We start from the raw sequence: 12,841 nt of genomic DNA, 5'->3' as shown, positions 1-12,841 counted from the left end.
GGGGACACCGCCGGGTCATGTTTTCGGCGGAGCGGGCACGCTCGGCCGGTCGAGCCGCTGGGGGATCGTAAGATCTATTGAGAAATGGCAACTCTTAAAAAACAAAAGATGGAGGGAGGTGAGGAGGAGGGCTCTTCCAGTACATCGGAAGCCTGTAAGGAGACTTCATTTCATGAGATGGTGAAGAAGGAGGCCTCAGAAATGCGAGTATCTGTGAGGGCCAAGGACATCAAGGACCTGGATATCCATGATGATCTCCCATACTCTAATGAGATATGAGTTACGTGGGAGCAGTACATAGATGAAAATATCTTGGACTGCGAGAGTGGTAAAACCCTGAGTAGTGAGAAAAAGCTTAAATTGCTGGAGGTCTTTGATGGTGCGAAGGGATTTGCTAAAAGGTTGGTGACATTCAGCAGGGAACTCCACAGAAGGAGTGCCTGGTATAAGGTGAAAGCCCGACAGGCAGAAGAGGAGCTGCTAAAGATGAAGGAAGAAAAGGAAGCCTTGGCAAAGGAAAGCGAAGAGGAAGAGGAGAGGCTCAGGGAGAGGATATAAAGAAGGACGTGGATAGGTTTGAGACATTGGGAAAGGTAATAAGGGAAGGACGTGATGATAATAGGAGGTTGGAAAGAAAGGTAAGGGAGTTGGAGGAGGAAAAAAGGGAATTGAGGAAAGCCTTGGATAAGGAAATGGAAAAGGTAGTAGAGATGAAAGCGCTATGGGATAGGGAGAAGGAGAAAATCCGGAAGGAGAAGCAAGGAGTAGATGCGATGGTGCAGACGGAATGTCAGGGGGAGAATGCTGCCACGCAGCAGGGCATACCTGAGAAGGAAGCCGAGGTGCAAGCGGGGATGATAACATCTCTGCCTGCAAGGAGAGAGGTAGGGGTGCAAACCGCGGGATGCAGGAAAGAAATGGTCCAAGTAGGACCGCTGAAATGGGGAGCCAGAGGAAGAGGGGTAGCCTGGGCACGACTGCCCCTGGTGGCAGCGATCTCGGCCGCAAAAAAGGGAGTGTTTGCGTTGGGGTGGTCAGCAGTTAGAGTTGTACTGCTGGCGGCTAGACCGCCTCAATGCTACAAATGTTGGGGTACCGGTCACACCCGGTACAACTGCTCCGCTGTGATTGACCGCAGCGGACATTGTTACCGGTGTGGCCTGGAAGGGCACACCGCACGGCTATGTGAAGAGGAATGGCCGAGATGCGCGGTGTGCCAAGAAGCGGGGAGAAATGCGAGCCACAGGATAGCTGAGCCATCCTGCTGGCTCGCAATATAGGGGGACGGTAATGGACGCTCAGGGCGTCGTCGCGGCTGTCCCTCCAACGAGGGAGATCGTGGTGGTGACAATGTCACCCCAACCCCTCCCCTCCGAATACAATCTGCAAAGGAGGGGAGCGAGATAGGAAAGGATTTAACGTGCCCATCTAATTGACGTAAACGGATGGGCACGTCAATTAGAGGGAAGGAGGATAGGCGGGGAGACAGTTCCACCCTCTTGTCCGATTTAGCGCCGGCTACTAATTAGCCGGCACAATGGGCCAAGAGGCGGACTTGCAATCGCCCCCAACGGCCCATTATTTCAACCCCAATTAAGGGATTGAAAGTGTAGGAAGGGGGAGGGGGGAGCATGATGACGATCAAGTCATTGATCAGTACCCCCCTATCCCCTCTCTTGCCTGAGAGAGTGGAGCCTTGTCTTGGGGCTCCATTGCACACTCTTTCAGGTGGGAGTCCCCAGCGGCTAGGGGAATTAATTTCCCCGCAACTGCTGGGGCGGCTAGGTGGTGGTGACCCACCTAGTCGCCAAACAACATTAGGACGACATCCCGTCCACTGGGAACGGTGGTTGAAGTGGGCCTTCACGTGGTCAGCGGTGCCCAGCCACTTGAGGCGGGCATCGTGTGCTTCCCCCTTTCCAGTTGGATGGAGCAGGGGGTGGGAGAGCGGTGGTCGAAGATGACCCCTGGGCTTGCGAGCTCTTTCGGGATCGCTTCCCCCCTCTCTTCCCATTCCCCGGGGACAAGGTGATGAACATCTGGATCCGCGAGGCCGATAAGCAGTCACAGTGGCCCCGAGCCCCCGACTCAGGTCCCTTCGTAGTCACCCGGTGTGGGTTTTAGTCGGTAGGAGTCTGGCACATCCTCCTCGGGGGTGGGGGGGATCCATGATGGATTTCCCACATCGCAACAAAAAAAATGAAGGTTCCTCATGGGCAGGTTAATGCTCAATGTCGGAGGACCGGGATGGAAGGCTCGTCGCCTCCACGCGGGAGTGCTAAACTCGGTGGCGCTCTACGGAGCGCCGATTTGGACCCAGGCTCTGGCCGTCAGTCGCCCTATGCAAACGCAACTGCGCAAAGCACACAGGGCGCTGACGGTCAGGGTTGCGAGATGTTACCGAACGGTATCTCACATGGCGGCGACGGATCTGGCGGGCATGCCCCCTCCCCGGGAGCTCCTGGCCCTGATGTACAGGACAATGTATGTCAGGAAGCGGGAGCTCCTTCATAGGGGGGGAGGAGTGCGTGAATCGCTCGCCGGAGCCTTACGAAGGATGAAGCACCAGGCTCGGCAGCTCCTCCTCCAAAGATGGCAGAGGATTCTGGCAGGAACCAAATATGGGAGGAGGACTGTCGAGGCCGTCCAGCCCTGCCTGGAGGAATGGGTGGGCAGGGACTTCGGGATCTTAACGTTCAGGATGGCACAGGTGCTAACCGGATACGGATGTTTCGGTAAGTACCTGTGTCAAATAGGAAAAGAGCGCACAACGCAGTGCCACCATTGCGGCAACGACTCCGCGCAGCACACGCTCCAGGATTACCCTGCCTGGAGCGCAGAGCGCGGAGTCGTGATCAGGGAGATAGGGCGTGACCTCTCGCTCCTCACAATTGTTCGGGCTATAGTGGGAAGTAAGAGAAAATGAGATATATTCGCCTCTTTCTGCGAGGCTGTAATATCGCAGAAGGAGGTCGCGGAGGAGATTCGCCGGCAGGCGGAAGGCCGGGGTCGGAGAAAAAGGAGAAGAGAGCGCCACCGACTCTGGCGCGGGGGAAGGAGTAGGAGCAGGGAGGGGGATGTGGACTCCTCCGAGGAGGAGGCTGTCAGGAGGATGGTGGACCTACCATCCCCTCCCCCTCAAACTGCACCTCCCCTTCCACTATTGGCAAGAGGAAGGGCCCCGAGAACGCGCCAAGATGTCCATAGGGTGCCAAAGCATGCAGGGGCAACGAGACCCAGCAAGAGGAAAGGGGGAGCGGCGGTGACAGCGTCGTCGGGAATTCCTGCCCAGGCAGCAGATAGGTTGAGGAGAAGGGAGGAACAAATCCACCCCCTTTCAACCGTAAACCGGCCCCAAGAGTGGATGTCGGATGAGGATAAGGGGGGGAGAGAGAGAATACGGCGACAGATCACCAAGGAACCTCTTCCCCCCATTGAGGCCCACAGCAGGTAGGCGTGAAGGAAGGGGTTGTTGACCCTTTTCCACCTCTACACAAGAGATGGGAGTGCCCGGCGGCTAGGGGATTAAATTATTCCCCCCGTAACCGCCAGGCGGAAGGGTGGGGTATTGAGCGGGGACTCCCAGTACTCCAACCAGCCCTCCCAACGCAGGGCGGCCGGTTGAGAAGGTGGATCAACCGGTCGCACAACAGTACATGAGCGGCGCCCTGCCTGGCTGAGAACGGTGGTAGAAGCGCAGGCCCTTTGGCCGGCTTCCTCCTTCCCAGCCATAGAGATGGGGCATGAGGGGTGGAAAGGGGGGAACAGCGGTTGAAGCGAGCTTCGACACGCTTCCCCATTCTCCCTGAGGAGCGGCGGTCGAAGATGAGCCCTTGGCTCGCTTCCCCCCTCCCCGTCCCACCCTTCCGGGAAGACGATGAGTCTATCTGGACTCGGGGCCCCGATTGCAGTTACGTAGGTCCCGATCCAAGTCCCTTCGCAGCGTCACCCGGGGAGGTTTTAGCCGATAGGAGTCAGGCATAACCCTGGCCCTTCCCCAAGGGTCAGGGTATCCATGATGGATTTCCTCCTCGTCAAAAAAAATATGAAGGTCCCTCCACCGTAGACGCCACCTTAACGTGGTCGAGGAGCTTGCATGTCCCGATGATGTACAGAGCTGTGCCGGCGGGGGTTTCGACCCCTGGCAGGTTCTACCATGCCGGAGTGGTCTGTACTGAGGGGCCAGACTAAGAGCGTCGAACCCAGGAAGGAGGCCGACCTGGATTTCCAGGAAGGCCATCAGGATCTGGTGGGAGGAGCTATTCACCCCTGGAGGCATTGCACGCTGATGTTCCGGCAGCCGAAAGGGGTGATATCCTCTTCATCAGACCCCTTTTGATGGAAATTCTAGAGTGGGGACCCCTCCCTTCCCGACATTGCACGCCGGTGCCCCGGCGTCGGAGGGACAGGACCCCACCCTGGGGTGACCGTCCCTGAGGGCATTGCACGCCGGTGCTCTGGTAGCCCGACGGGACGGGTCACACCTAGGTCTGCATACCGTGAGGATTTGGGACCCCTCACGGTACCCGGGGTGGTGAGGGTGATCCGGGCCACTCGGACGTATTCCGAGGTCGGGGCCGGGTCCCCTTGCGTGAGCCCGAGGGATGGGGATCGCAACATCCCAAAACCCGTCCTTCGGGCGGCGAGGTTTTGCTGGCTGCCGTGGGTCCCGGAGGGTGCGATTGCGGTGACCTAACTCCTTCCACGGGGCCCCCCGCGTGGTGGCGCTCCTGGCGGTACCCTGGAGGTCGGAGGCCGGGGGCCCCTGAAACCGGCTCACCCCCCGGCAATGGGGAGTGGGACTGTAGTAGGGGGCTGGATCCCCGTGCCCGGGATGCCTCTCCCCGGGCCAGAGGAATGGACGGACTCTCCAGAGGAACTCGGGGACATCGGTAGGTCACGTCTCTGCCGGTGCGGGCATGCCTGGTCCGTCGAGCCGCCAGGAATTGTGGGTGTCAAACTCAATGGATAGTTCAGAATTTAAAAAAGCGAAAAAGAAGAGGATGAGGAGGAGGGAGGAGATGGAGGAGGAGGAGGGCTCGTCGTCGTCGGAGACGTCAACCTGCTCCACGATTTTATTGGAGGAGGATCCGACCATCCCGGAAGATTCCATCTACAGCCAAACTTCGTGGGGAAAATGGGATGACCAGCTTTTAAAAGTAAAGGCTACTTGCACGAAGTCTATACAAAATGGAGAGGTGGTACACGCTGGAGAAAATCGTCGCAGTTTGCGGACAATTCAGACAGTACGCGTGGAAGCTGCGATGCTCCCATGAGGTGATGTGGAGAGAGAGGGCAGACTTAAGAAGACACCTAAGGGTGAGCCAGCAATTGGCGATGAAGATGGCTACCAAGGTCTGGGAAGGGGAAGAAAGGGAGGACAGGATGAAGGAAAAGGAGGATAGGATGTAGAAGGAAATCGCCTCTGGCTAGGCGGCAGAGGAAGAGCTCAGGCTCATTAAGAGTCAATTGGCTCAGTGCCGGCTGGAACTGGAGGAGAGGAAGAGGAAAGGATGGTCAGGATGGTGGCCACCGTCACACCTAGACCCCGGGCGAGTGAAGCCTCGGTGCAGACGGAGGAGAAGGAAGAGGAGAGATTGGGTTCGAGACAGACCGCAACTGTCTCAACCCAAGCGGAAGAAGGGCAAGAGGAGATGGAATTGGGGAAGGGGGACGAGGAGGAGACTGTGAAGTTCACAGTCTCCACACAGACGGAAAGACCCCCTCTTCAATCCCGGGAAAGAGAGCAGTGGTCCCTGTCGCCCCCCGTGTCGAAGGGGTTTGGACGACAGTGGACCATTGGAAGAGGAAGAGGAAGAAGGGAGAGGGAGAGGCAGCTGCGGGAGATGAACTGGCGGCCAATAGGGCCTGGCATCCCCGCAAACAGCCTCGGGAAGGGAAGCAGAATTGGGAGGAAAGGGGAGGGTTCACCCCCCTCCAAATCACTCCCTGCTATCAAGGATAGAGAAGAGGAGAGGTAGAGACAGGGGAGGGAGAGGAGAGGGGATGAACCCCCCTCCAATCCTCCCGGATAAGAGGATGAGAATGACCGCGGCTATTTGAAACAGCCGTGGTCTCCGTGCGGCTGTCGCCAGGGGCCTCCTATGCGGAGGCCCCTAGGTGAGCAACGGCAGAAATCCCCCTTGGGACCCTCGGAATCCCGGGTGTGGATGTCGGGAGGAGTTTAAATGATGCGTTAATCATTTGCGTCCGGGACCCGGACCCAGGGGGAGAAAGACGGACTTATTAGCCGCAAAGCTAAGGGAGGTGCTACCGGGGTCGCCCTGAGCAGAAGGGGGAGGTCCGTCTCACTGGTTTCAGTGAGGCGGTCTCCCCTGAGCAGTTGCGGGAGGCCCTGGCGTCAAGCGCTGATTGCGCCGCTGGGACCATACAGGTTGGCCCACTTAGGTGGGGGAATAGAGGGCGAGGGGCGGCATGGGCCCGTCTCCTTTTGGCAGCCACGATGAAGGCCGCAAGGGAAGGGTCGTTTGCACTGGGGTGGTCAAATGTCAGTATTACGATGCTGACAAGCAGGCCACCCTAGTGCTACAAATGTTGGGGCCTCGGCCACACCAGGTGGAACTGTCCCGCTGCGATTGACCGCAGCGGGTTGTGCTGCCGGTGTGGCCGGGGGGGGGGCACACTGCGCAGCAGTGCGTGGAAACGCCAAGATGCATGGTTTGCCTGGAAAAGGGATGGGATGCGGGCCACAGGATGGCAGGAACTTCCTGTTGGCTCGCAACAAAGTGGGGCGGCATAAGACGTGGAGCGTCGCCGCGGCTACCCCCCACTGGGGGAGAACGTGGTGGTGCCGATAACGCCTCCCTACATATCCCTCCCCCATCCGCAGTCGGCGGATGAGAGGAAGCATGGGGAGGGGTCGCTGATACCCGACTGGCAACAGTCGGGTGCACTGACCACAAAAATAGGGGGAGTGGATAAGATTTTCACCCTCTCCCCCACTCGCCCAAATCCGCCTTGGAGTAACTGAGGCGGTGGGCCGGGGGGCAGTCCATCGCCCCCCCAAAATTTTATTACCAGTCTCTCACTAGAGAGACTGGATGAGTTGATAGGAGGCGGGGGATGCATGGTGACTATCTTGTCATTGATGTAAATCTCCTCTCCTTTTAGCCTGAGAGAGTGGGGATCCGTTGGATCCCCAGTACACACACTCTCTCAGGTGAGTGTCCCTGACGGTTGGTTGGGGGAACTTGTCTCCCTGTAACCGTCAGGGCGGAGGGTGGGACCCAGGGCGGGGAACTTGGGTCCCAGCCAGCCCTCCAAACGCTGGGGTGGCTAGGTGATGGTGGCCCACCTGGCCGCCAAACATCACAGGACGGCGCCCTGTACACTGAGAACGGAGTTCGAAGCGGTACTGTTGTTCAGCGGTGACAGCCTATCTGGGCTCAAATCGTATGCTTCCCCCTTCTCGATGTATAGGGTGTGAGGGGTTGGGTCCAGGAGAGCGGTGGTTGAAGATGACTCGGGCTTGCGATTTCTCCGGGTCGCTTCCCCTCTCCCCCCATCACTCGGGGACAAGACGGCGGGAAACCGTCTGGACACGGGAGGCCGATGAGCAGTTATGTTGGCCCCGACCCCCCCCCTACCAGGTCCCTTCGTAGCGTTACCTGGGGAGGGTTTAGTCGGTAAGAGTCCAGCATAACCTCCCACCTTCCCCGAAGGTGGGGGGTATCCATGAGGATTCCCTCCTCGTCAAAAAAAGAAAAAATATGAAGGTCCTCACAGCACCTGGTGCTTCAAAGAACATGTGAACCGTCTGGTTCCCCGGCTGAGAGTGATCTCAGCCAACTTAGGCAGGATAATGCCCCACGTCGGGGGACCGGATTGGAAGGCCCGTCGCCTCCATGCTGGGGTATTGAACTCGGTTGCTCTATATGGAGCGCCGATTTGGGCAGAGGCTCTGGCCGCCAACTGCCCGTTATAAGCGCTTTTGCGTAGAGCGCACAGGGCACTGGCGATCAGGGTCGCTCAGTGTTACCGGACGGTATCCGACGTGGTGGCGACGGCCCTGGCGGGTATGCCCCCCTTCGAGCTCTTGGCCCTAATGTACCGGAATATGTACCACAGGAAGCGGAAGCTCGTAAGAGGAGGGGGGATGATATAGCACTCGTCGGGGCTTTAAGAAAGATGAAGCACCAGGCTCGGCAGCTCCTCCTCCAGAGATGGCAAGAGTTTCTGGCAAACGCCAGGTATGGGAGGAGGACTGTCGAGGCCGTCCAGCCCTGCCTGCAAGATTGGGTAGGCAGGGCACACGGGACCCTGACTTTCAGAATGGCACAGGTACTCACCGGACATGGGTGTTTTGGTGAGTACCTGTGCAGAATTGGGAGGGAGCGTACAATGCACTGTCACCACTGCGAGAACGACCACGACTCCGCATAACACACCTTACAGGACTGCCCGGCCTGGGCGGCAGAGCGCGGAGTCGTGGTCAGGGAAGTGGGACACGATTTCTCGCTCCCCACAGTTCTAAGGAACATAGTGGGGAGCGAGAAGAAATGGAATACATTTGCCTCCTTCTGTGAGGCGGTTGTCTCACAGAAGGAGGCTGTGGAGGAAATCCGACGACAGGCGGAGGGGCGTGGCAGAATGCAGAGGAAGAGGGAACGTCATAGACGCTGGAGGGCGGGGAGGAGTAGAAGCCGGGAGGGGGACATTGACTCCTCATCCGAGGAGGCTTTGAGGAGGATGGTAAACCCACCATCCCCACCTCCTCAACCTGCCCCTCTCCCTACAAGGGTACCAACTCCACCACGAGGAAGGGCTACAGGGACGCCCCGAGATGCCCATCGTAGGGCATTGCAGCAAGGAGGTCACTCAGAAGAGGAACGGTGACGCCAGCAATGGCGGCAATATCACCACCAACTGCCCCACCCACGGCAGTAGTAGGAAGAACAAGGAGAGGAGGGAGAACAATTTGTCCTCCTCCCACTAGACGTTCACCGACCCCCAGGACCGGTATAGGATAACAATAAGGGGGAAGAGAGTGTGATGATGGCTTCGACACCATCAAAAGCACCTCCCTCCTAGTTAAGGCCTACGATACACGCGGGCACGCAGGGAGAGGAATTAAAACCCCCTCCCCGTTTCTCCATTAAAGGGGAACGGGAGCGCCCGGCGGCTAGGGAATACGACTTTTCCCCCCGTAACCGCCGGGCAGGAGGGTGGGGTGCACGCCTATCCGCCCTCGCTCGCACGCCCTCAACCACGCTCGCACGCTCTCTCTCGCTCGCCGGTTCGCTCGCTCGCACACGCGCTCGCCCACCAGCGCGGGTTCTCCCCATCCACGTCATCTATCCACGTTGCTCGTCGCACCCAGTAAAGCGGAGACATCGGGCTCCACCACGATGTTCTTCGCAGCTCCGCTCAGCGAGGGCATAATGAAGCCCGAGGCCACGGATCCGGGTCGGCCATCGGACGCAACAGAGGCCCACGCACCGGAGCCACTGTCCTGCGTCGCCTCCAACCTCGCCAGGCAGTCCTTCAGGCTCCGCACCCGCTTCTGGAGCTGAAGTTCCCGCTCCTCCTTTACTTCGCGCAGCTGGCGCCTCAGCCACATGAGATCCCCTCGCTCCTCTGCTGTATGGACCAAGTCCCGAACAATCTCGGTTACAACGGCAATTTGAACTTTCATTTTGCCGCTGATACCTCCCTGAGGCCTCTTGCTTCGGGACTTCAGTTCCTTCAGGAGCCCAAGCTTGTCGAGGCCCATAGATAGGAGGGTCGTTGAGCGAACTCCACAAAAGACCAGCAGCTCCGTTTCCAACTTCGGCAACTCTGCCAGCTCCTCCTCCTCCTCTTCCATTGAAATGCCCTTCTCCTCCAACTCCTTCCTCTTCGCTGCCCTCGTGAGTCTCCTGGCCGGAGGGGACTGCGATTCGTCAGAAGTCTCAACTATCTCCATGGACGGGTCGGGATGAATATCCCCCGTCCCAAGTTCCGGGGAGGAGGCCACACACTTGGCCTTCTTCCTAGGCCGGGAGGCAGTTAAAAGTACCTCCGCGGAAGCCGAGTACCTTCTTTTTGAATTTTCCGCTCTCATCTCTCTCATGCAAAGCACGCCTAGTGCGCCGAGGCACAGTTCGAGGCGACGATGGAGCCGAGACAACCATAACCGTCGAGTCCTCCGAATCCGACAGTATGCGGCGCGGAAGTCTCCTCCCAGAGAGCTTGATCGCCGCATCCTCTTCTCTCTCCTCTTCGACTTCCCCTTCCTCATCGAGACCAATCACCCGATCCACAACCGCCTCCGGAGAGGGTGACACGATCTCCTTCAACGGTCTCTTTTTTCTCTGAAGTTGAGGGGTAGCGCCATTGCTCGGGCCTTCAAGAGGATTCTCCTCATATTGCACCGCAACCGCCAGCACTTCGGCAGAGCCACTCCGACCCAAGGATGGGGTGGTCATGGAGCTCCCCAGAACCGGAGAGTCCATAACCAAAACCACGTCAGCAAACTCCTCTAGAACGCAGGCATCCAAGACATCGTTCCGCGTCAATCCGGATTCTTCAGGCTGAACCTCGGGAGCCTCTCCTCCGACCTCAAGAGGATCTCTCGCCGAAACCTCCATCGCCTCGCGGCCATCGTCGAGAGATGCCCTATCCTCTTCAAATGCCGAGTGAAAACCCTCGGCCTCAGAGTGGACATCCGCAACGGTGGTGACACGACCTTCTAATGCACTCATAATGTGCAGTCTCTCAAGTCCGATGTGCGTGAGCACGAGGTCCGGCGACTGCACCACATCCACTTGACCACCACTTGCAGGTAGACGCAAGTCCGGGGACGACATCCTACGGTCCCTCAAGCCAGGACCCGTAAGCTCCTCACTCACCGCAATGTCCGAAGGCTCAATGTTTGATATAATATTAGATTCCATTTTGGTTCCCACGAAATTGGTCGGAATAGAGGTCCGCCCCGACAGAGCCGCCTGCCGGAGTAAGGGGACTAAAATACGAAGAGGTTGCCCCAGGTGCCCCCAAGAGACCGTTCGAGACCTTCGGAATACCTGGTATATTTAACCTCCCCCGGCCATTCATCCATAGGCACGGTGCCTGCACATCGTAGATTGGGAAGAGTGGAATTGATTCGGGTATCACTACCCCTAGTTGCGTTCTTGGTAAGGGACCTACTCCTCAGACCTGTCTGGCACGGTAGGACTCACCGGGGAGTATGCTCCCCGCCGGCCTAGTCCTGAGGGATCATTGGAACCCAAAGCTCCTTCACCACGGCAAGGTGACGCACCTCGAAGGAGTCGACTTGGAATCTTAGGATTCCAAGTTCGAAGGTGAACCGAGGAGAGTGGCTACTAAGAGCGACTAATACATGCTCCGAGATGGGCAGCTGCCTCTCGAAATATTAAGGGACTGGAGGGCTGCTCTTGAGCGGCATGAAGGACCCTTTAGCTCGGGCGTTCGGGCACGTCAGCCTCGCTTTCGGGAGACATCTGAACAAGGGAAGGAAACCCATAACAAAACCCGTGGTGATGGGGCCCGTTAACCTATTTTCCAGACACCCAACGAGGGAACGGAACACCCTTTGCAAAACCCAGGTATCGGACTCGTTAGTCTGGGAGGTTACCAGACAACCTGACGAGGGGAAGGAAAATCCACTGTAAAAACCCGGGCTAGTGGGCTCGTCAGCTTTGAGCAACCTATTCCGGAGATTGGAAACTCCGTTATCAAACCCGGGCGAGGGCTCGAGGGCTTGACTTCGTAGACAAGCAACCTATTATTAGGGGAAGAAGAACCCTAATACCAAACCCGGGCGTGCGGCTCGTTAGCCTGAGGGCACCGTCACCGGAGAGAAAACTCCTTACAAACTGGGCGTTCGGGCTCGTGAGTCTGGCGGTCCAGACATCCGAAACGGAGAGAAAATTCCGGACCAAACCGGGCGTTCAGGCTCGTGAGTCTGGCAGTCCAGACACCTGACCTAGAGGGAAGGAAGAACCCTGACTAATAAACCCAGGCGATCGGGCCCGTGAATCTATTTTCTCAGACATCCGAACGAGGGGAAGGAAAACCTATTGGATCTTTTACGCTTAGGATTCTCAAAATATATCCACTTTTCATCGCCAGTTACAATTCGATGGAGAAATTACTTTCTTTTGTACCTGGCGAGCAGCATTTCGCAAGTGGTTTTTCGGTTTTATTGCTATCTTTCATTCAGTTCATGTGGAACCCATTTTCCCAATTTTTGAATCTTTCCCATGGCTTTCAAACGTATGGAGACGGTTTCTCGTGTCACATTTAATTGGTCCGCGAGTTGTTATTGCGTTTGAGCGTCATCCTCATCCAACAATGCTTGCAATTCGCTGTTTTCAAACTTTTTCGGTGGTCTTCCACGTTCTTCGTTTCTCACGTCAAAATCGCCACGTTTGAATTTTTTAAACCACTCAAAGCACTGTGATTTACCAAGAGCATGCTCACCGTAAGCTTCGACAAGCATTCGATGCGATTCTGCAGCAGTTTTCTTCAAATGGTAATAGAGAATCAACGTTGTCCGCAAATCGTAGCTTCCAGACACAAAATTCGATATGTTCAACGCTATTACAAACTATGTTGTTGTATGAAACTTGTATTGTTGTAAGTTGAAAATCTTTGTCAGATGTCAACAAATGGAAATGGTGCCAATTACGCGGTTTGAGGGTAACTACGTTGACAGCTAGAGCCATCTATGGGCAAATTCCGGCTTCATATTTGCAGACCTGGTAATCATAGGCGAAACAGGATACATTGGAACACCAGGTTTTTACGAGCTAATATTCAAAAGAATCCCCGACGATTCTGTGTACACCGAAGCTGATATGCAAAAATACAAAAATAT

General features: G+C 56.8%; 1 protein-coding gene across 1 annotated transcript; it reads left to right on the top strand.

The window, feature by feature from the left end:
- Nucleotides 1-2,212: 2,212 nt before the first annotated feature.
- Nucleotides 2,213-2,926, top strand: LOC112588334 (uncharacterized). Its single transcript, XM_025297864.1, has one exon. It carries the CDS (start codon nt 2,213-2,215, stop codon nt 2,924-2,926), a length of 714 nt encoding a protein of 237 aa, XP_025153649.1.
- Nucleotides 2,927-12,841: the final 9,915 nt, after the last annotated feature.

This window comes from Harpegnathos saltator, unplaced genomic scaffold (assembly GCF_003227715.2).
Source record: "Harpegnathos saltator strain DR-91 unplaced genomic scaffold, Hsal_v8.6 scaffold191, whole genome shotgun sequence".
NCBI classification, from domain to species: Eukaryota; Metazoa; Arthropoda; class Insecta; order Hymenoptera; family Formicidae; genus Harpegnathos; species Harpegnathos saltator.
This window is presented reverse-complemented; position numbering and strand designations above follow the sequence as displayed.